Genomic DNA, 20,480 nt, shown 5'->3' with positions numbered 1-20,480 from the left:
CCCCGTCTCATGGAAACATTGGGTAGTAGCGTATTGGTACTATGGAACTATGATCTATTGGTACTCGGAACTGTGAAATATTGGCCTAGGGACCACCCAGCTGTACCAGCTCCAGCTGCCGAGGTACCTTCTGTACCTTTCTGCACCATGTTCCCACCAGCCAATTCTAGACAGGATCATCTGTATGTTCTTCCCCTCCCCTAGCTACAAGAGGAGGTTACACCATGTCCCCCCCTTTCATGTTCTTGCCATCAATGCACATGTCCACCCAAGTGCTTCAAGAAGCAAATGGACATCTTCTTTGGTTTCTCTGCTAGCATGAATCTCCTCTTCTGTAAGATACTGAACCACAACATGCATGTGTTCACAACATGAACGCTACCCACCCTGCTCTTCTCCTCCTTTCTTTATCACCTACAAAGATCAGTAGGAAGGGCCACTACTTGCTCTGACTGTACCAGATGGCAAGGCACGGCAATGTAATCTTAGCATAGCATTTAGATGAAGTGCAGAATTGCCTCACAGGGTTAACATCTTCTTGTCCCCTCATTAACCCATTCATCTACCATCACTACTTACAAAAAAGCCAGTGTGTCATTGTCTTGTTTTCCATACCTGGAACGCTACCTTCTCCATACCTTCTCATTCTCCTCACTTCCCCACTCTCCTCTTTTTCTCTTAGTAATGTAAGAAATGGGGACTCCCACAAACTAGAGATGCCATTCCTGGGTTTCATTCTCCTAAAATGTCTGTAAGCTATCCTGTGTATACACATACACATATACATATGTCTGTATGTATATACCTATAGCTTTCTTCCATTCTTATGCTTTAATCCAGAATTAAGGATTCTGTTTTAATCCTGACACCAAGATGGTAGAAGTTCACAAAATATTAAAAATAACGAGATAACCTGTTCAGAAAATACAGGACTTGAAAAGGGACACAGAATGTCTTCAGTCACAGAAATATACTGAAAGATGCAACATCAGCAGCTCTTTTAAACCCAAAAGGTTAAATTTGAAACATCATTATTTCTTGAGAGAATTATTTTGAAGAATTCATTGTTGAGGAAAGTACTGAGTTTTATGTTCATGGCTCTACAGCTAGATTTCTTAAATTAAGCTCATTTCCTTACCCCCATCCTTCCACCCCCATAAACATCAGCTCATTATTTTAAAAATGCACAGTGAATAAGAAAGAGGCAATTTAAGATGAGGCACTGTAGAAATTGACTGTGACGGGTGTTCAAAGAATGAATCAGTACATGACTTCCCTGTTCTTTTACTCTTCCTTAAGCATCTGCTTTTGGCTCCTTTTCTGATTTCTCCTTGATGCTTGACCCTAACGAAACCTCAAAGACCTCCTCGGGAAGTGGGGAGCTAAGGGAAAAAAAAGCCACAAAGAAAACAAGTGTTTCCAGTGCCTCCTACCTGGCTTTGGATAACCTTCATGCTCCAGTGCTACTCAAAGCACCTCATTTGTTGAAAAATACAGGTTTAGACTTCCTGGTTATCATTAATAGCTGCTTTTACACAATATTGGTTTTCCCATTAAACTTAGAAAAATCACAAGTTCCTTGCTAGCAATCAGTTCTTCCCCCAGGCAAGACATAGGCTACCTGCAGGAGGGAACCAGTGGTTGTCATGAGTATTTGTGGTGTCTGCAGCAAGCCATTCTTCAGCCCTGCAGTGACTGTGGATAAAATTAGATCTGCCAAAAATTTCTACCGAATTTCTACTAACGTCATATTATTCTTAATTAGCATAACTGTTGCAAATGTATATAATAAAACATACATCTAACTTGACTCAGTCTTTTGCAAGGCACACTCCCTGTCTGAAATATTCAGTACTAAAAAAAGACCACAATATAATGAATGAAGGAAATGAATGGGCAGGAAACCTGGATGGAAAACAAAGATAGATTCCTAGAGAAAGTAATTCTAGATTAATATTCAAAATAGTTTTTTTTCTCTTCATGTTTCACAAAGAAATATAGAATTATTCAGGCTGGAATTACCTCAAAAGGCCATCCAGTGCTCAAAGCAGGCTTAACATTGAATCTAGACCAAGTTGCTCAGGGCTTTAACCAGCTGGGTCTTGAAAACCTCTAAGGATGGAAATTCACAACCTCATGGGCCACCCCACTCCACTGCTTAATTACCCTGATAGTGAAAATGTCTTCCTTGTGTAACATTGACCCTGATGTTAATTTATATTGTATAAAGTTGAAATCTCCCATTTCAATTTGTCATTGTCTTCTGTCCTCCCAATATACATCGCTGTAAAGAGCATGCCTCCATCTTCTCAGTAACCTCCTTGTAGGTGTTGGATAGCTGCTGTTATGTCCCTCCAATGCCATCTCTTCTCCAGGCTGAATAAGCCCTGTTCCCTCAACCTCTCCTTGCAGAGCAAGTGCTCCAATCCCTGACCATCTTGATGGCCTTTCACTGAACTCACTCAAGTTCACTGGTGTCTTGGGAGAGTCCAAACTGGACACAGCATTGTGGGTATGGCCTAAGGCATGCTGAGTAAAGGAGAATTATCACTTCCCTCAATCTTCTGGCTGCGGTCCTATTGATACAGTCCAGTCTGCTGCTAGCCTTCATTGTATTGTGCTGATCAAGGATGAGGATGTAGTTCATTCTTGGTTTCTTGTTCAATCTTGGTCTCATTTGCTGAGCCTGTCAGCACGGGTGCCAAGTAACACCAAAGAGCTGAATGAGCAAAGCAGAAGTGCAAGATTTTCTGCCCAATTTTGCAGCCTGTCCTCACTTCATATAAATGGAAGATCATCTCCCCTGTCACGATATTGCTTCCTCTCACCATGTAAAATCATAAACAACCTGTTAGGGTAGCAAAACTGCAACAATGATGTGAGTCTTCCATAGTCTTAGGCTGTTTCTCTATATATCTGAGCTATAGATAACAAACCACACAAGCAAAATCACCAGTTGTGTTACATCTTTTCTATAGTGCTCTAGTTGTTATTCTTTTTGCATCAGAAATTGTTCAACCCAGAAAATACCATGAGGGTGTGGGATTTTCTGGATGAATTTCAATATGCAGATGTGGCCAGACATAGCATTATACAGTCAAGAGTTTACCAGCCAAAGTGTACACTTGTAACCAGGGACACAAACAAAAGAGAGCTGCACGAAGAGGCTCTATTTCAATGGGAAAGCAGGGTTTCCCACCTGAAATGTGACAAGCCAATAATGCAACATGAAACACAAGATACCATCAGTCCTCATTCAGTTTACGAGCACAATATCAAAACTTTCCTTATCTAACATGCCAACACCATAATGAAACTAGGATAAGAAGATCAGCAAGCCTACTTCACTCAAGATGTCTAAGTACCAATAAACACATACTGCATTTCTCTTGGCTTCACTAAAAATACAGAATGTATCAGTAATTTTTTTTCACTAAAGTTTAGAGAGGAAAAATCATTAGGATTTTATCGAGCATAGCCAGAAAAGGCTTCAACTTTAAAGGGGACTGTAGAAGTGGAATTTGAAGTTGGGTCTCTGAATCTTAAAGTCTGAATTGCACGTGAATGCACTGCGAACCCCGTAGAACCCAGAATTTCCCACACATTTTTGCTGGCAGGCTCATGAGTATGCAGCCTGTCTGCTCTGATTGCCCGCAGAAAGCAGCCTTTGACTTACAGAATCATAGGATCGTTAAGGTTGGAAAAGACCCTTAAGATCATCGAGTCCAACTGTTAACCTCTCACTGCGAAGTCCACCGCTAAACCATGTCCTCGAGCACCACCTCTACCCTTCTTTTAAATACCTCCAGGGATGGAGACTCAACCACTTCCTTGGGCAGTCTGTTCCAATGCCTGACTACCCTTTCGATGAAGAAGTTTTTCCTAATATCCAACCTAAACCTCCCCTGGCGCAGCTTGAGGCTGTTTCCTCTTGTCCTATCACTTGTTACTTGGGAGAAGAGACTGACCTTCACCTTCACCTTGCTACAACCTCCTTTCAGGTAGTTGTAGAGAGCAATAAGGTCTCCCCTCAGCCTCCTCTTCTCCAGGATAAACAACCCCAGCTCCCTCAGCCACTCCTCATAAGACTTGTTCTCTAAACCCTTCACCAGCCTCGTTGCCCTTCTCTGGACACGCTCCAGCGCCTCGATGTCCTTCTTGTAGTGAGGGGCCCAAAACTGAACACAGTACTCGAGGTGCAGCCTCACCAGTGCCGAGTACAGGGGCACTATCACCTCCCTCGTCCTGCTGGCCACACTATTTCTGATACAAGCCAGGATGCCATTGGTCTTCTTGGCCACCTGGGCACACTGCTGGCTCATGTTCAGCCAGCAGTCGACCAGCACCCCAGGTCCTTTTCCGGCAGGCAGCTCTCCAGCCACTCCTCCCCCAGCCCGTAGCGTTGCATGGGGTTGTTGTGACCCAAGTGCAGGACCCAGCACTGAGCCTTGTTGAATCTCATACAATTGGCCCCGGCCCAACGATCCAGCCTGGCCAGGTCCCTCTGTAGGGCCTTCCTACCCTCCACCTGATCAACACTTCCACCCAACTTGGTGTCATCTGCAAACTTACTGGGAGTGCACTCAATCCCCTCATCCAGATCATCAATGAAGATATTGAACAGAACTGGCCCCAGTACTGAGCCCTGGGGAACACCACTCATGACTGGCCGCCAACTGGATTTGACTCCATTCACCACCACTCTCTGGGCTCGGCCGTCCAGCCAGTTTTTAACCCAGTGCAGAGTGCACTTATCCAAGCCGTGAGCAGCCAGCTTCTCCAGGAGAATGCTGTGGGAGACAGTGTCAAAGGCCTTACTAAAGTCCAGGTAGACAACATCTACAGCCTTCCCCTCATCCACTAAGCAGGTCACCTTGTCATAGAAGGAGACCAGGTTAGTGAAAGAGGATCTCCCTTTCATAAACCCATGCTGGCTGAGCCTGGTCCCCTGGTTGTCCTGCACGTGCCACGTAATGGCACTCAAGATGATCTGCAAATCATCTTATGAGGCGTAAGAAAACAGAGTAAGTATATACACCATAGTGTACTGTTTTACCCACCACTGCTGCATCTAAACACTTAGAAAAAATCTCTCTATGAACACTTTACAGGGAAACTTCTGAACACTTCTGAACACTCTGCAAACACTTTTGTATTTTCCTATATTCAAGTAAGATAATATTCACCTTCTGCGAAAAGGGGTTATTGCACAATTTTACAGCTGACATACATTTTTCATCAAAACCTGTCTGTAGTCATAGTTCTGTACTGGGATTAGAAGCATATAATTTGAGCAGGAACAGTGAGGAGAAATACACAGTGGTTTTAAAAATCAGAGATGGTGCTTGTTTATCATAATGTTTGCAGCTCTTCCATCTAAGTACCCACACAGATTGCACATACTCCCACAGAGATGGAAATTAATAATATGTGAAATACCTGTGCAGTTTGAGCGTCACAGTTCCATAAACAGTAGCAAAGCCCAGAAGACGAACCCATCTTAGGAGAACACAGCGAAATACACTTGGCTCAAAATACAAAATGACAACCTATAGAACAGAAAGACAGAGAGAGCTTCAGTACCGCTTTAATGTGAAAGTAGTTATTCATTCAAATGCAGAATAGTTGCAAAACAGGACAGCAGACATATTTCAACTCATACTGCTGTATATTTAGATTTTCTAGTAAAGTGACGGGATGATCAGATCAACCAGCTGGCACAGTTCTAGGCACCAACTTCTTTTGAAGGGAGCTGGCAAAAGCCCTGTGACAGACTGTGAAGTGACAACACTTTTAAATGCAATTCCACTGACTTTTCTTAACTGAGTGAAAACATGTACCCAGAGAAGAGGATAGAACAGACAAGGACATTTTCCTTGAGCTATTCCAGTAATATGCAGCTGGCCTAATTCTTGTTTGATGGACTGTATTTACTAGGTTACACTTCAAAGTCACTCCTTCTAATAAACCTAGCAAAATGACAGCTGCTCATTCTTCTCTGCCAACTATCCTGCCACACTAAAAATGATTGCACTAGCCTCTCTCTGTCCAAACCCCCAAAATCTTGATGTCATATTTCTTATTCTTCCCCATATATTTTCTCTAAGCTATACCAAATCACCCTAGGTATCACCACTTTCTTAGTGAAAATAACCTTTTTGTTCACTTATGGCTTTCTCTGATCACAACAGAAAGGTCCTACTGGCCTTTTGCTCTATCTACCAAGCACCATGCATGAGGACAACACTCAATGAACAGTGACATAAAGCTACTTCTGCAGGTATGGTGCATATAAAAGCATCATTACCAAGTAAAATGCCACCCTTATCTAAAACAGAGCTGCTCAAATGGTAGACTCAGTCATGATCTGAACCAGGAGGCCATTTCTTCTCATTCCAACAGATGTTGTCGCTGGTGTCCTGAAGGATGATCTCATACTCCTTCCCACTTGCCTGGCCCCACCAGGAGCCTGCTGCCCCAGGGATTTGGCTGTACACTGCCCTCACCCCACCTGGAGACCCTGCTTGGTCCAGCAAAGCTAGATCCAGTGCATCCCACCCATCTGACCAGAACCTGGTAAAACGACCCAATGCACTGTAGTACAAATCAATTGGGTAATCCTGGTCTAGAGGAAGAAAACACCGAAACATTTCAGGCCATCTGCCACAGCTTCATTTAGAGTCAGTGCATTCTGGCAGTAGAGGTAGTATTGTGCCTACCGGCTGCCACATGATATTATTTTCCTAAGTAAATGCTTTTCTATGTGGGAATTCAAGCCCAGGATATTGGCCAAAAGCCCAGGACTATGTCCTTTGGGTGACATAGACATATTTAGGAGAGTGGGGACAAAAATGGCAGACGTGGGCTGAGAGAGATAGAAGAAACTGCTGTGCTTCGCTAGCATGTTTTTTTACAGCAAAATCAAGCTATTTCTTTAAAAAATATGGCTTGTTGAATCAAACCATGGTGCAAAATTTAATCCAGTTTTTTCACTGTTATTGGACTGACGTTTCAAGGTAGACATTTTCTGGTAATCTGACAAATTCTGCATGTAGGGAAGGGAACAGCGGGCAGCAAAAGGCCCACTTCTTCGAAAATCAGCTGGAAAACCAAAATGCATCCACACACGCATGAACATGCTTGTGTAAATAGAGCATCCAGCAAGAAATTTCTCAGAAAGACCTGAATGATAGTAGTGACCTCTTATCCTAATACACAGCTATACACATTAAGACAGCTGCAGAACCAGAGCAAAGTCTGTAGCTTTAACCTGCCTCCTGAGGTTTGCCAGGGGGTAAAAAACACCGTTTCATCTTCGATTCTTCCAAACTAGAAAAACAATGCCAAAAAAGACTAGCATGCAGAGGCTCCAAACATTTCAAAGTTGATCTGAAAGCAGAATTTTTCAGATGATTGAAATGGGAAGGTCTGAAAACTTTCCAGGCACAGAATTTTCTGAACAAGGGCAACAGTTCTCTTTGCCATGAAATCTGACACAGCAATTTTATCTGCAGTTGCTTGTTGAAATATTAACTGCTTGTGTCTAGAAAATCTCATTGATTTGCATTGAACCATTTGTATGAGCAGCTGAGGCATTTGGCTAGCTATCAACCAAGAAAACACCACTTCCAATGCAGCATGGTGTGAGCTGGCATGTGGCAGCTCACCGGGAAGGCTGCAGAGGCAGGCTCTGTTGGCGAAAACTGTTCTCATTTCCCCATTTGAATGCAGACACATTTGAACTACTCCTTTTCCCAGTGGTCAAGTACATTGCATAAGCTGTCAAAGACTTGATCCAAGTTTGATTCCCTTTTGGGTCTTTCGAAAATCTCTTCCTATGTTTGTACAATAGAGAACAGTTGCAATGCCCTCCCAAGGGTCAACATCCATTTCTACCTATTCTTCAATAACTTGCATGTGGTCTGGCATGGACCAAGTCTTTGAACAGCAAGAATTGCTATACTTATGTTTTCCTTGCTTTTTAGGCTTTCCAGAAGATTATTCAAAGAGTATGTCCCTCCCATCAGGGCTAGGCAGGATGTTCAGTTGACTGCCCTCTCTAAGCCTTTGTCAGCATTAAGTCTCTTATAACCACAGTGAATTTTAGGGACACAATTTTTAAATTGAATAATCTTTAATGGATTGGAGCCAAGGGGCTACAGAAACACTGCCCTGGAAGCTCAGTACACCTGGAAGCTCAGTACGCCATGCTCAAGTTTTTCATCTTAGTGGAATCACATTCTTGCAAAGAATATATATCTGGTGAAAAGTACGGCTGCTGCACTCCATCCCTCACTCTCCCTAGCTAAAGAACACACAAAAAAAAGAAAAATAACACAGAGAAGTCTTGGTTTTGTTTCATATCAGACTCTTCTACCTTCTGGTTACCAAAACCCCCATTCCCTACTGTTCTTCCCGGAGATAAGCCTTCCTTAAAGTGATACACAATATGCAGCAATAGGTTGCTGAGCTCTGAGCTAAGAGCGTAGGATGAGCACAGGATTCACCCACATACCCAGGCTTCTCTGAAGAGAACAAGGGAATCCCTCTGCAGTTCTACAAGACTACTTTGCCCATCAAAAATCTGACAAGAATTCATTTTCCCTTTTTGCTTTCATAATGCATTAGACCATGACAGCAGTATAAATCTCATTAAAAATGCTTGGAGGTTTTCACAGAATGACAGAATGGTTGGGGTTGGAAGGGACTTCTGGAAATCACCTAGTCCAACCCCCCTGCTAAAGCAGGTTCACCTAGAGCAGGTTGCACAGGGTCACATCCAGGTGGGTTTTGAGTATGTCCAGAGAAGGAGATTCTACAACTTCTCTCAGCAGCCTGTTCCAGTGCTCTGTCACCCGCAAAGTAAAGTAGTTTTTCCTCATATTCAGATGGAAGTTCCTGTGTTTCAGTTTGTGCCTGTTGCCCCTTATCCTGTTGCTGGACACCACTGAAAAGAGTTTGACCCCATCCTGCTGACACCCACTCTTAAGATATTTGTAAGCATTGATAAGATCCCCTCTCAGTCTCCTCTTCTCCAGGCTAAACAGACTCAGCTCTCTCAGCCTTTCCTCATAGGAGAAGCTCCAGTCCCCTAATCATCTTCGTAGCCCTCTACTGGCCTCTCTCCAGTAGTTCCTTGTCCGTCTTGAACTGGGGAGCCCAGAACTGGACACAGTGCTTCAGATGTGGCCTCACCGGGGCAGAGTAGAGAGGGAGGATAACCCCCCTTGACCTGCTGGCCACACTCTGCCTTATGCACCCCAGGATACCACTGGCCTTCTTGGCTGCAAGGGCACACTGCTGGCTCATGGTTAACTTCTTGTCCACCAGGACTCCCAGGTCCTTCTCCGCAGAGCTGCTTTCCAGCAGGTCAACCCCTAACCTGTACTGGTGCAAGGGGTTATTCCTCCCTAGGTGCAGGACCCTACACTTGCCTTTGTTGAACTTTATTAGGTTCCTCTCCGCCCAGCTCTCTAGCCTGTCCAGGTCTCGCTGAATGGCAGCACAGCCTTCTGGTGTATCAGCCACTCCTCCCAGTTTTGTATCATCAGCAAACTTGCTAAGGGTACACTCTGTCCCTTCATCCAGATCATTGATGAATAAGTTGAACAAGACTGGACCCAATACTGACCCCTGGGGAACATCGCTAGCTACAGGCCTCCAACTAGACTGTGACACTGATCACAACCCTCGGAGCTCTGCCATTCAGCCAGTTCTCAATCCATTTCACTGTCCACTCACCCACACTTCCTGAGCTTACCTATGAGGATGTTATGGGAGACAGTGTCAAAAGCCTTGCTGGAGTCAAGGTAGACAACATCCACTGCTCTCCCCTCGTCTACCCAGCCAGTCATGCCATCATAGAAGGCTAGCAGATTGGTGAAGCATGATTTCTCCCCTTGGTGAATCCATGTTGACTACTCCTGATAACCTTCTTTTCCTCCACATGCTTAAAGATGACATCCAGAATGAGCTGTTCCATCACCTTTCCAGGGATGGAGGTGAGGCTGACTGGCCTGTAGTTTTTTGCTGATGCATGTCACAAAACCTATTTACTGTACCTAAGGAAATGTGATATCCTCTGTTTCACCAGCTCCTGAAATCCATTTAAATACTAGACACCAGTTTCTATTCCTCAAACAACAAAGATCTGGGGAAAAAATATTTGGAAACCAGAAGAAGAGAAGTCAGACAGTGCCTGTTCATGTAGCAGTTACTGCAGCTGTGTGTGAGACTTCATAAACTGTGGCTCCTCTTTGTCATTTGGACAAACGCATTTAGATGTTTGCTTTTAACCTCAACATGTTTTAAGCTATTATTACCCTTGCCAAAACATTGCCCCAGTAGTCATGCTACCACTTGTGGAGTCAGAGATGAAAAGACTTTCTAAGGTCATGAGCAGACAGAAACAACTGTCAAGTATGTTTAGAGCTGGAGAATTACAGACACAGAAGAGAGACTTAGCTTGCTGACACAGCGTTCAGCCAGCTCAGTTATTCAGCTGACATGATGAACAGGCACACACGCTCTCTAAAGACAATGGCTAAAGTCAATACAGGCACCTCGCCCACTACGGCAAATTTTTGTTATCAGGACAGGTAGGACAGTAAAAGTGCAAAGAGAACTAACATTGAACAATTTAATGTTCAAAAGGAAAAAGAAATCAGAGCTTTATAATGTTAATAGTGAGCAATACTTCCACACAACACAAAATATTCTTTTGTTTTTCAGATTAACTTTACTGTGCGCATTATAAGATGATTAATTTTGCCCTTCACCTTGGGTACCAGATCCAGGCGAAAATATTTTAATTAATACTGTGCAGTTCTCCAAGGTGCATTGACTGGGATTCAGTCTGCCTAGATCAGGCATACAATTTCCACCTACATTGTAGGGGTCTAGTAAATCAGTCCTACTAATGCGAGTTCCATAGATAACCCATGGATAAAGGCAGGTGCCTTGAAGAACCCTGAAGAAGTTCAGGACTTCAGCTACTTGGACAGAATCTTGGCCTAAAGGCTTCACATACACATCTTCACTGACTAGGAAGGTACTTCGGATTTATTTTAGGGAAGTTGCTTCACTATATGTCAATTAATAATTTGCACTAGAATGACTAAGCCACACACTCTGTAGCCAGCTCTAACAATTTTGTAATGTATTTAAGACAAGTTGCTTTTTACTTCGATTCTTAAACCATAAAAATCATATGAATAGATCAAAAACTCATTTTCCTTTTCAGTCATCAAATTTCTATACTCCACCTTGAGAGGGAACGGGTAATGTTATAATGTCTCAAAAGATCAGAAGTCAAAGAACAAATATTTTAAAAAATACATGGAATTGTCAGTCCTACAAATCCTAAACCTAAGCATGAAAAATTTTGAGCAGGACCTTAACTCAAAAAAACCCAAAGTGTTCACTTTTGAACTCTTCTTATTTTTGCCCTCAGTTGTAGAATCACAGAACAATTTGGGTTGGAAGGGACCTTTAAAGATCATTTAGTTCCCAGTGCCATGGGTAGGGATGTTATCCATGTTAAATACATGGAAATGAGATACAGGGCTTAAAATTTGAGCATCAGCATCATCTGGTTATGGATCTGAGGTGAAAGTCACCTACTTTAGATAAAAGCCATGCAAAAGTATTAATTTTTTTCTCATTTTCAAACAACTAAAATTCTCTTAAAATTGTGCCCAGTTAACGCAAAAAGCTTTACAGGAAAAGTACCTACTTTTTTTATTTAACTTCAGAATTTGCTGCAAGTACTCTGCACAGTTCAATGCAGGACATGACGCAGGCATTTAAGATAATGCCTTTTGGGCTAATTCCATTAACAAGCATCTAGGAGATATTGTGAAGAGATCCATCCGATCTGTTCCACTGCCCAACACCATCTGCCCTTGCCTGACTGCAATAGCCTGTCTTGGGCTGTCTCTAGGCAATTCCGCTACAGAACAAGCCGTCAGATGCTTCCTCTCGGTATCCTGCTGTGCTTTGAGATGGGCACTCTTCTTTCTTCTGCCATGTTTCAGTAGTTTCTTTCAACACACAAAATATCCTCCAGGGTAACCTAGTACATCAAGTCACCTAATAATGCTTCAGTCCTAATACTGAGGAGGGATTTCCCGCAACAGAGATGCTGTTTGCAATGTTAGATAAGCTTGCCATCCAAACTCATAACAGTCTGGCACTATGCTTTCTAGAAAAGGGACCAATCCACTTGTAGGTGGGCATGCTGCCATCTTAACAGATGGGCATGAATGAAGGCATTCATGAGCCTGTGTACACTACGGGCACCACATACCACTGTTCGAAACATGATTCACAGCTCAGAGCATCTGCTTAAATATTAGTGAATGCACAACTCATTATCCAATCCTGTACTACCAACAAATATTTCCGGTGCAACTACACAAAACATTTTAGAGGTATGATAACAGCTGAATATGTACTTAGGCTAATTATATAAGAACACTTCCTTCCATCTCCATCCCATTGTTTTTAAACCACATGTGCTTTTTAAGCCATAACATTTTACTCTAATGGGCCTATGGACACACAGTACCATCAAACCCTGTTACCCTTGCAAATCTCACAATTTTAAAGCAGAGTTGTGCTGGATCATTAGCTCAATGCCTTATAAAGCACACAGTCGCTGCAGTAGGGTTTATTCTTGCCTCTGAATTGGAACTGAATCAACTCCCCAGTACACAGCGTTGGAGGCACTCTGCTGCTGGGGGCAATGCATTTCAGATAAGATGTATGTCAAAGTCAAAATACTTACGGCCATTTATGATCTTTTGGGTTTCTTCGTAAAAGAAGGTAAGTTCTTCCTAGCCGCCCACACAAAGTCCAGCTTGAAACTCTGCCTACTGAACTCCTCTTTTCCCTCCCACTATACTTTCAACTGTAGATAGGTTTTCTCCATCACCTGTCTTAAAACATATATTAAGCCTCTGGCTGTATTTCAGCAAAGAGATGTCTTGCCTGTAAAGTCTTTTGCAAGTCCACGATGCAGTATAAGCGCATAACCACCAGCACTGGTGTAAAATACAAGGACAGACTTCTAGAACTTGATTCATCAAAATGCTTTGCTATCACTAAGTGTTATTATACTTTGGATTCATCCCCATCAGGCAGTAACAGCGGATCTCTAAAGCTCTTTATGGAACGTATTTTTTACAGTGGAGCTCATTTAGCCTCCTGAGAGATTTATCTGGTGATTAAGCAAACAGAACCTTCGAGATCATTCTAGTTTGACACAAGACTGCATACTTAGAATGTCTTTTTATTGATACGTCTTCAACTATTTTCCCTCTTTTTTTTTCCTGTTCATGAGGCAGATCTCAGCTAATGCTTGACAGGGCATCTCTGAATAGGTTATTTTGCAGAAAATAGATGTCCACATGACTTCCAAGATGCCGTCATGTCTTTCCTGCAATTTGAAGTGAAAAAGTTATATGTCACAGATCCTACCAGCTTTGGAAATACTCATTTATAAGTGACCTGAACACATGGCCTACAAACGCATTTATTTGCCATAAATTCTAGCTTCTACTTAGAGTTACTAATGATCCAGCTTCACTATTCCTATTTACATTGGCCTAATGAATACTATTCTAAAGTCAAGTAATAAAATGTTAACATATAATCCACAATGTCTCTAAAGAGAGACATGCTTGCACTCTGTAAACAGATTTGTTCACAACAAATGAAGTGTTTCGCCTAACAAGGCCCACGCAGTAGAGAAGGGCATTCCAGTTTTTTTTTCTAATAATGTCTAAAACTTTGTCAGAAAACACTTCCTTAGCTTATGAGAGACATAAATTGATGCCTTGGCTGAATCAGTTATAAATGTTAAGGGTTGTAGGGTTCCCCAAGGGTGAATTCACAACCAAGAAGAAAAAGGGGATAAAAAGAAAGACAACACACTAAGTCTGTATCCTCTTCGGGGAAAGAAAAATGTAAGAACCAGTATTACCAAAAGGACTAGACCCCTGCCCCAGGCAGCTCTGGGAATCATCTGGGGAACTGAGAAACAGAAAGCACCTTGAAACCAAGCTAAATCAAGAGACGGGTTATCACATACGTTCTCTGTATCTATCTCCAAACACAGAAATTAATGCCTAGCTTTTCACTTTAACAGAATAAACTATTTATCTTTAACTGTAAACTTCTCAAATACAAAGAGAGATTTCAACGGCACTGGCCCAGGGAGTGGTGATCCTAAAACAGTAAAACATGGTCATTCAGGAAGTATTAGGTCTCCCAGCCTAAGGGGCTATAGGCACTGAGCTGCTGGCAGTGGCAAATGTTTGCCCAGGAAAGGTGTCTTCCTGACCACTGTGAGTTATTGGATGCTTCTGCAGCACTCAATACAAGACAGGGAGAAGCTCTGAAGCTCAGAAGTTCCCTTGAGACCATGACAAGGTGTAGCACAATGAATAAAACACCTAACACTGAAAAACCCAACACTGAAACAAAATAAAAATCTATACAATAGCTCTAGTCACATTCCATCTTAAGAGAGAAGAGAAAATAAAGTCGGAATTGTATACTACTCTTTCCTTGTTCTCATTCAAATATATTTCTGCTCCACCACCACTATAAAGCAAAAGCCACAAAAAAAATACTTTTCAGGGAATCCAAAGAGAAATGGGCTTGATTGGCCCAATGGATGTTCTTATCCATCTGCTTTGATGTGCCAGTTATTTCTCTGTCTTTGGTCTGTAAGTATCCCTCATACATATATTGGCTCACTTCTGACAGCCTCACATTCTTTAATACAGTTACCCTAACAGCAGCCTGAACAGCCTCAGAAGTCAGTCCCTGATGACTTGAGAGTTGGCTGATCTCAGCAGTTCAGAGACTTCAAGTTGGCCAGATGTGGACTTGGCTGAAAGTCAGAAGTTTCCACTGGAATCAACACATTACCACAGAAGGTTTAAAATCTATTTAAACAAGATTTTTAAAAACAGAAACAACTGTTGTGTTTGAAAATTTAAAGCCCACCAGAATCCATGTAGCTAACTGTGCACGGGGGAAAAATGTTTTTCCTGACTCACGTAGGTCACCAGCCGCAGCCTTGAAGCACAAAATTAATGTCTAGTCATTGACCTGATTTTAAAGATACTTAGGAACTAGCCAGGGAACTAGAAGCCTTTGACTTCACTAAAAGGCAACCACCCAAATATTTAAAAAAGTATCTGGCTCTCTGTGTTCAAAAAGACCTGCAAATGTTAAGAGCAGTGTAGATCACGTTGATGCTCTGCACTCTTTTGATGTTTCTTCTTCCTAAACTTATACACAAAGGCCTTGGATTACTTTTCCAGTTAAATATTGAAAAATATGTGAAAATGTGGGTTTCCTGATGAAGCAAACGGTCAGGTTTTGAGTGGAGATTATTAGACATGCTCTGCTAGCAGCAACACTAAAAGCAAAGATAAGCAGGTGGGACATTCAGGGCTCCAGCCACATGCACGCTAAGGATGAGAAAAGAAGCACAAGTGAAGTGTAGAGGAGAAACTGAGCTCCTTAACCATTCAATGCTTCTATTTTCATCGTTTCATTCAAAAAATGTAATCTAAAATTAATAGAAGTAATTTCATCAGAACGTTTTATCTAGGCAACAGGTATATATGCATAGGCACATTTCAAAAATTGTTCACACCAATGCAAAATTATGAAAGTGGGAAATCAAAGGAAATTGTAAAGACAGAATATCTTCTAAAATATTTGCTTCCTCCACCAGTTAACTTTTTCAATCCAGCTACTTATTTCATCAGTTCAAATAGATTTTCTTCAGTGTGACATGGCATTGGGTAGATGACAGCATTCAACCGAATGTCTAGTTTACCTACTCCAGATGTGGAAACAATAAAAAACTTTCTTATTGGATGCACTGTTATCATCTTTTCTTAACAAAGCTGTGGTCACCCCAGCAGCAGAAAAATAATCATTTTAAGGAGCTGAAATATCTAAAATGAAAAAGATATCTATTCAGGCCAGACATTTGCCAAATACTTGACACATTTTAACAACAGGGTTAAGAATATGCTAATTTCATTTTATGAATAAAGAAGGACACTACGCAACACAGTATTTTGTTAAAAACAATGAAAATCTACCAATTCATTTTAAGACCTTGTCTGTGATTTTAAGAAAAAGGAACCTTTTAAAAACATAATGGCAAAGTAGTCTATATTAAAATAAATCTTGCAAGAGCTGCAGCTAAATCAAGACATAATAGACTAAATTATTCAGAGTAACTTGCCAAGTATACTTAATGCAAGACACAGGTCATAAAGCACTCACATAGACCTTTGCATTTCATTACAATAGGGCTGAAATCCCTACAAATATACAGTGCAGAGAAGGGTTTTATGTGAGTATTTTCAAATAGTGACTTCTACCTGGGAAAAAGAAAACATGCAGCTATTTAGAGTTCCAAAACCACAGTATCTCCTGGTCTTAATCTAACAAAGCCAGTGAAGTATTTAACACTAAGTTTGTGAGAAAAAACTACCCGCTGGTTTAGGTTTTTCAGGAATACCTCCTTCCTGGTTGCATGCTCTCTCTGAACTACATGTTAGGCAGGTTCACGAGCTAAGGCAGGAAATTTATTGACACCACCTTTTAAGGTGGTTACTTGGAAAAGACAGTAGGGACAGAGCAGGTCTTTGAAATATCCTGTTAAACCACAGCAAAGAGTAGGACACAAAACTGGCTGTTACCGTCTGCGGGAAAGTTTTTGTTGGTATTTATTTTGACAACCAGTAATTTAGAAAACCTCTCCACAAAATACCAGCCGGACATCTCAATCCAGCCAGTGCTGATTAGTTTACTGCAGACATCACTGCTGGAACTATCGACTTTTCATTTTCAGCTATGTACCTGTAGCAACAACAGCAGTGGGGACAAGCCAAAGGCCACGGTGTGACAAACCTCCAGAGGAAGTGGTGGGAACGCTCCACCTCATAATGTTCCCAAATCAAGAACGGATGCCCGTCTGGGAAATCTGCTTCAGGTAAGGTGAAGCTATTGGCTTCAGTAGAGAGGTAACTGGGTGAGTTGTGAAAATGAGTGACATACTCTGATGACATGATCTATGATCCCACTGGTTTTAAATCTGTATTAACCATACTAAACACATTATGTCATTAATATAAATAATTAATTATGGGTAATTAACAAAGTCCAGAAGAAACCAGCCACAGCTGCAAACTCAAAATTCACTCCATAGTGGAAACTATAGCAATAGGAAAGAAATACTATTTCTCTTCCTATTGACATTCTTACAGTTCTCGTATCACACGGATATGAAAGTTGCTCCCTTCCAAAAGATTGTGAACAGTTTTCTTGGCTAAGAGGGCCAGAGTGCTCACGTGCTTTCGTTCTAGTCAAAAGAAAATTATTTTTTAATATAAATCCAGACAAGAAAAATATTTATCCAGTGTTGATCAGATATTGATAAATTATTATGACTGAGAAATGAAAAAAGAAATTTCTAGATTCAAAGCAATCAGGCTCTTCAGAAATTTTCTCTCAGTCATGTATGACCTCTAGGTGATTTTTAAAGAACAGCATAAATCAGCTCCACTCCTCCCTGCAGCACTGGAGCAGAGCAGCCTGCAGAACCAGCCCTCCTCTGTGCAGAGCATAGGCACATGCACTATGGGTCCTCTTCTCTGGAAACCCAGACTCATCCATGGGTAAGCCACTACTTACCTACAGGGGGCTCAGAGATGCTGCAAAGTAGTAGTTCAATAATGGCCTAATAAAGAAGAAGTGAACGTGATAAATGTATGAGTGGGATTACTACAATGGTTGCCTGGAAGAGCAGGGGACTGATCTCAGTGAAGGAGGAGACCTTTCTTATATGTTCCTAAGACAATTCTTTGCTTCCAGATTTTCATTAGCAACTTTTTCTTCACAGAACTTATATTCTCTGATGTATTTCTGCCATTCTGATTCTTAAGCATGGACGGAAAAGAATGAACTCAATCAGCTCTATAGTTAGAGAAGAGCTGAGATTACTGGAAGGACTATAGACAGAGCATTTTCAAGGAAACATGTTTCTTATTTCCTCACTGCATTTAGGTTCCAAGATGCAGGCAAATGAAGACTACAGCACAATGCCTGTCTTCCTGTTTTCATTGTCAGTCAGCCATTGAAAACATACTAGACACAAATTCTGCTACCGCACATTTGTTGTCACAAGAGCTGCCATTTGTCTAGGTTTGTAAAGGATCCAGCACATTTCTGACCACTGCTCTTGCTACCTAAGAAGTGCTGGGAGTTGAAGACTCCTTAGAAAAGCATCTCTTTCATGTAGGAGCTCCCAGCTCTTGGCATCTCAGTTTGAATTCAAAGGTAGCTGGGCCCTTACATTCCTTGCCATGCACATGCAAGATACTGCCAGATCAATTAATTAATAGCATTCTTAGCCTTTTAGAGATAGGATTTCATACCGCTCATGGAGTTTAACCAGCACACTTAACCCTTAACCGGAGAAGTCTGACTCACCAGCCTTTCAAGTTCTTGTGTTAAGGTGAACAAATAGACATCAGGAGACATGAGCTCTACTTCTCCACCTGTCATGGAGCTTCAGAGGAGGAAAATATTCTTAAATAAATAAAAGCAGTACAGAATAGATACTTCGATGGTGCAAAAATGAATGCTTTCACAAACTTCAAGATCCTGTAGACTATAGATATATATTGATATCATGGTGCTGCAGAATTTGATTCTGTGTTTATGGGTATGCATGTGCATATGAGGGGATAGTTGTAAATAAAACATCAAATCTTTTTTTTTTGAGTGTAAGTACTACATACACAGACATTTCCTAATCCCTTCTCCAGTTGATGTGTGTGCATATGTGTGTTTGTACATATAAAATTAATCACTTGCTTGTATGAATGTTTATATATCTATACATTTATATACAGAAATAGATATGGTGCTTTCCTTGTGATTTCTTTTTTGCCTGCAAAATCATGATTCTCTTTCAAAAGTTAGCTACTTTACATACCAATTCTACAGCACAGTGATTCCAAAATAGCAGAATAATTCAATTTAAGTATATCCGTGCTGATGTTTTCTTCTTTATGAAAAGCAACACAGAACTTCATCAAGTTCAGTCTGCTGCAATCCTAAGCAACCCTGAAATGGACTTTTAGTGCAAAAGGGTTCGCACAGCATCTCCATGAGCCACAAAATACTCCTTCACACAGTATGTGAGAAAGTCATATTCTCTATATTCACTCTCCTTCACCACATTCAACTAGCGTGATTTTATTCTATAATCCCTATAATTCTATAGGAAATAGACATCTGGAGTGGAACTTCTACACACCTGAGCTAGGGAAGACAAGTAAAACACCTAAGTCCAAGACAGGCAGCCTAAGCTCCCTCTGTATTCAATGGATAGCATCATAGGCAGAGGGCAATGCACAGCATCCTTCTACAGGCACCTAAGGCGGGTTACAAGCGCTGTCCTCCAGAGGACAGCCTCCAGAGTCTTTTCTCCACAGGCTATAAAGGGAGCCTAAAGGTAAAATGTGATGTTCAGAGTTAAAATCAATTAAAAAAAACCCTGCACTGTAAATTACTGCTCCAAAGTTTTACTCACAGTTCTCAGCACTCTCAGCATGCTCTCCTTCTCAAATGAGAAAGACTTTTCTACAGTTCACATGCAGCTAGTAACCTGGCAGACCACGTAAAGCCCATCCTTCAACTCTGAAATACTACAGAGAACAAGCTGGAAAAGTCTTCAGAACTACTTAGCCTAATTTAATATTTACTACTATTTTAAACTGGGGATCTCAAAGGAAAAAAAAAACAACAAAACAAAACTTTAGAAGAATCCAGCTGAGGAAAGAAATGGGCCTAGAACACAAGGTATGTTTCATGAATTTTAAGGTAACCATCAGGGAATGCAGAAACACAGAAATAAGATGGCAATGAAAGTAACGCAGACATTAGCCCATTGAGGGCTATGTTCTGAATGGACAGGTGTCAGTTCCATTACAGAAGAAAAATGCAAAAGCCTTAAAATGAAAAGCAATGATCTCAGACTAGCCATGTTGAACACAAGCTATCAAGAAGCAATACATCAGCAACATAGCTGGGTGAACTCAGAGAAGCTTGAGAAGAATTCTTCTTTACAGACCTGAGGAGGAATATTTCTGTAATAGTACAAGAACAACAGACTCAACTCGGAAAGAGCAGTCTTCAAAAGCTTCAACACATGTAGGTGGCAACCAACTAAACAGTACAACAATTCAGAACAGAAATCTCCCTTTGGAAATGCTGCATGGAAGTGGAAAGTAGGAGGGATGGATCTCAGAGCAGATCTTCAAGAAATTGAGTGTGGACTTGAAAAACTTTTAAGAGTCTGTGGAGGTCACTGAGGAGTCGGTGAGAAGTTTGGAGTACAATGGTGCAGGAAAGAGAGGAGTCAGATCAAAGGAGAG

The 20,480-nt window shown here is 41.4% G+C and overlaps 1 protein-coding gene across 2 annotated transcripts in view; it reads right to left on the bottom strand.

Moving 5' to 3' along the window:
• Positions 1-20,480, bottom strand: part of GPR158 (G protein-coupled receptor 158) — a 209,280-nt gene that overhangs the window by 53,947 nt on the left and 134,853 nt on the right. For both annotated transcript variants that reach the window (XM_009469065.2, XM_087777028.1), the window contains exon 6: positions 5,440-5,549. In XM_009469065.2, coding sequence (XP_009467340.2) covers positions 5,440-5,549 — 110 coding nt within the window. The remainder of the gene's footprint in view (positions 1-5,439; positions 5,550-20,480) is intronic.

The sequence above is a fragment of the Nipponia nippon genome, unplaced genomic scaffold (assembly GCF_047370975.1).
Source record: "Nipponia nippon isolate SJK-2023a ecotype South Korea unplaced genomic scaffold, ASM4737097v1 scaffold_1, whole genome shotgun sequence".
In the NCBI taxonomy this organism is placed as follows: domain Eukaryota; kingdom Metazoa; phylum Chordata; class Aves; order Pelecaniformes; family Threskiornithidae; genus Nipponia; species Nipponia nippon.
This window is presented reverse-complemented; position numbering and strand designations above follow the sequence as displayed.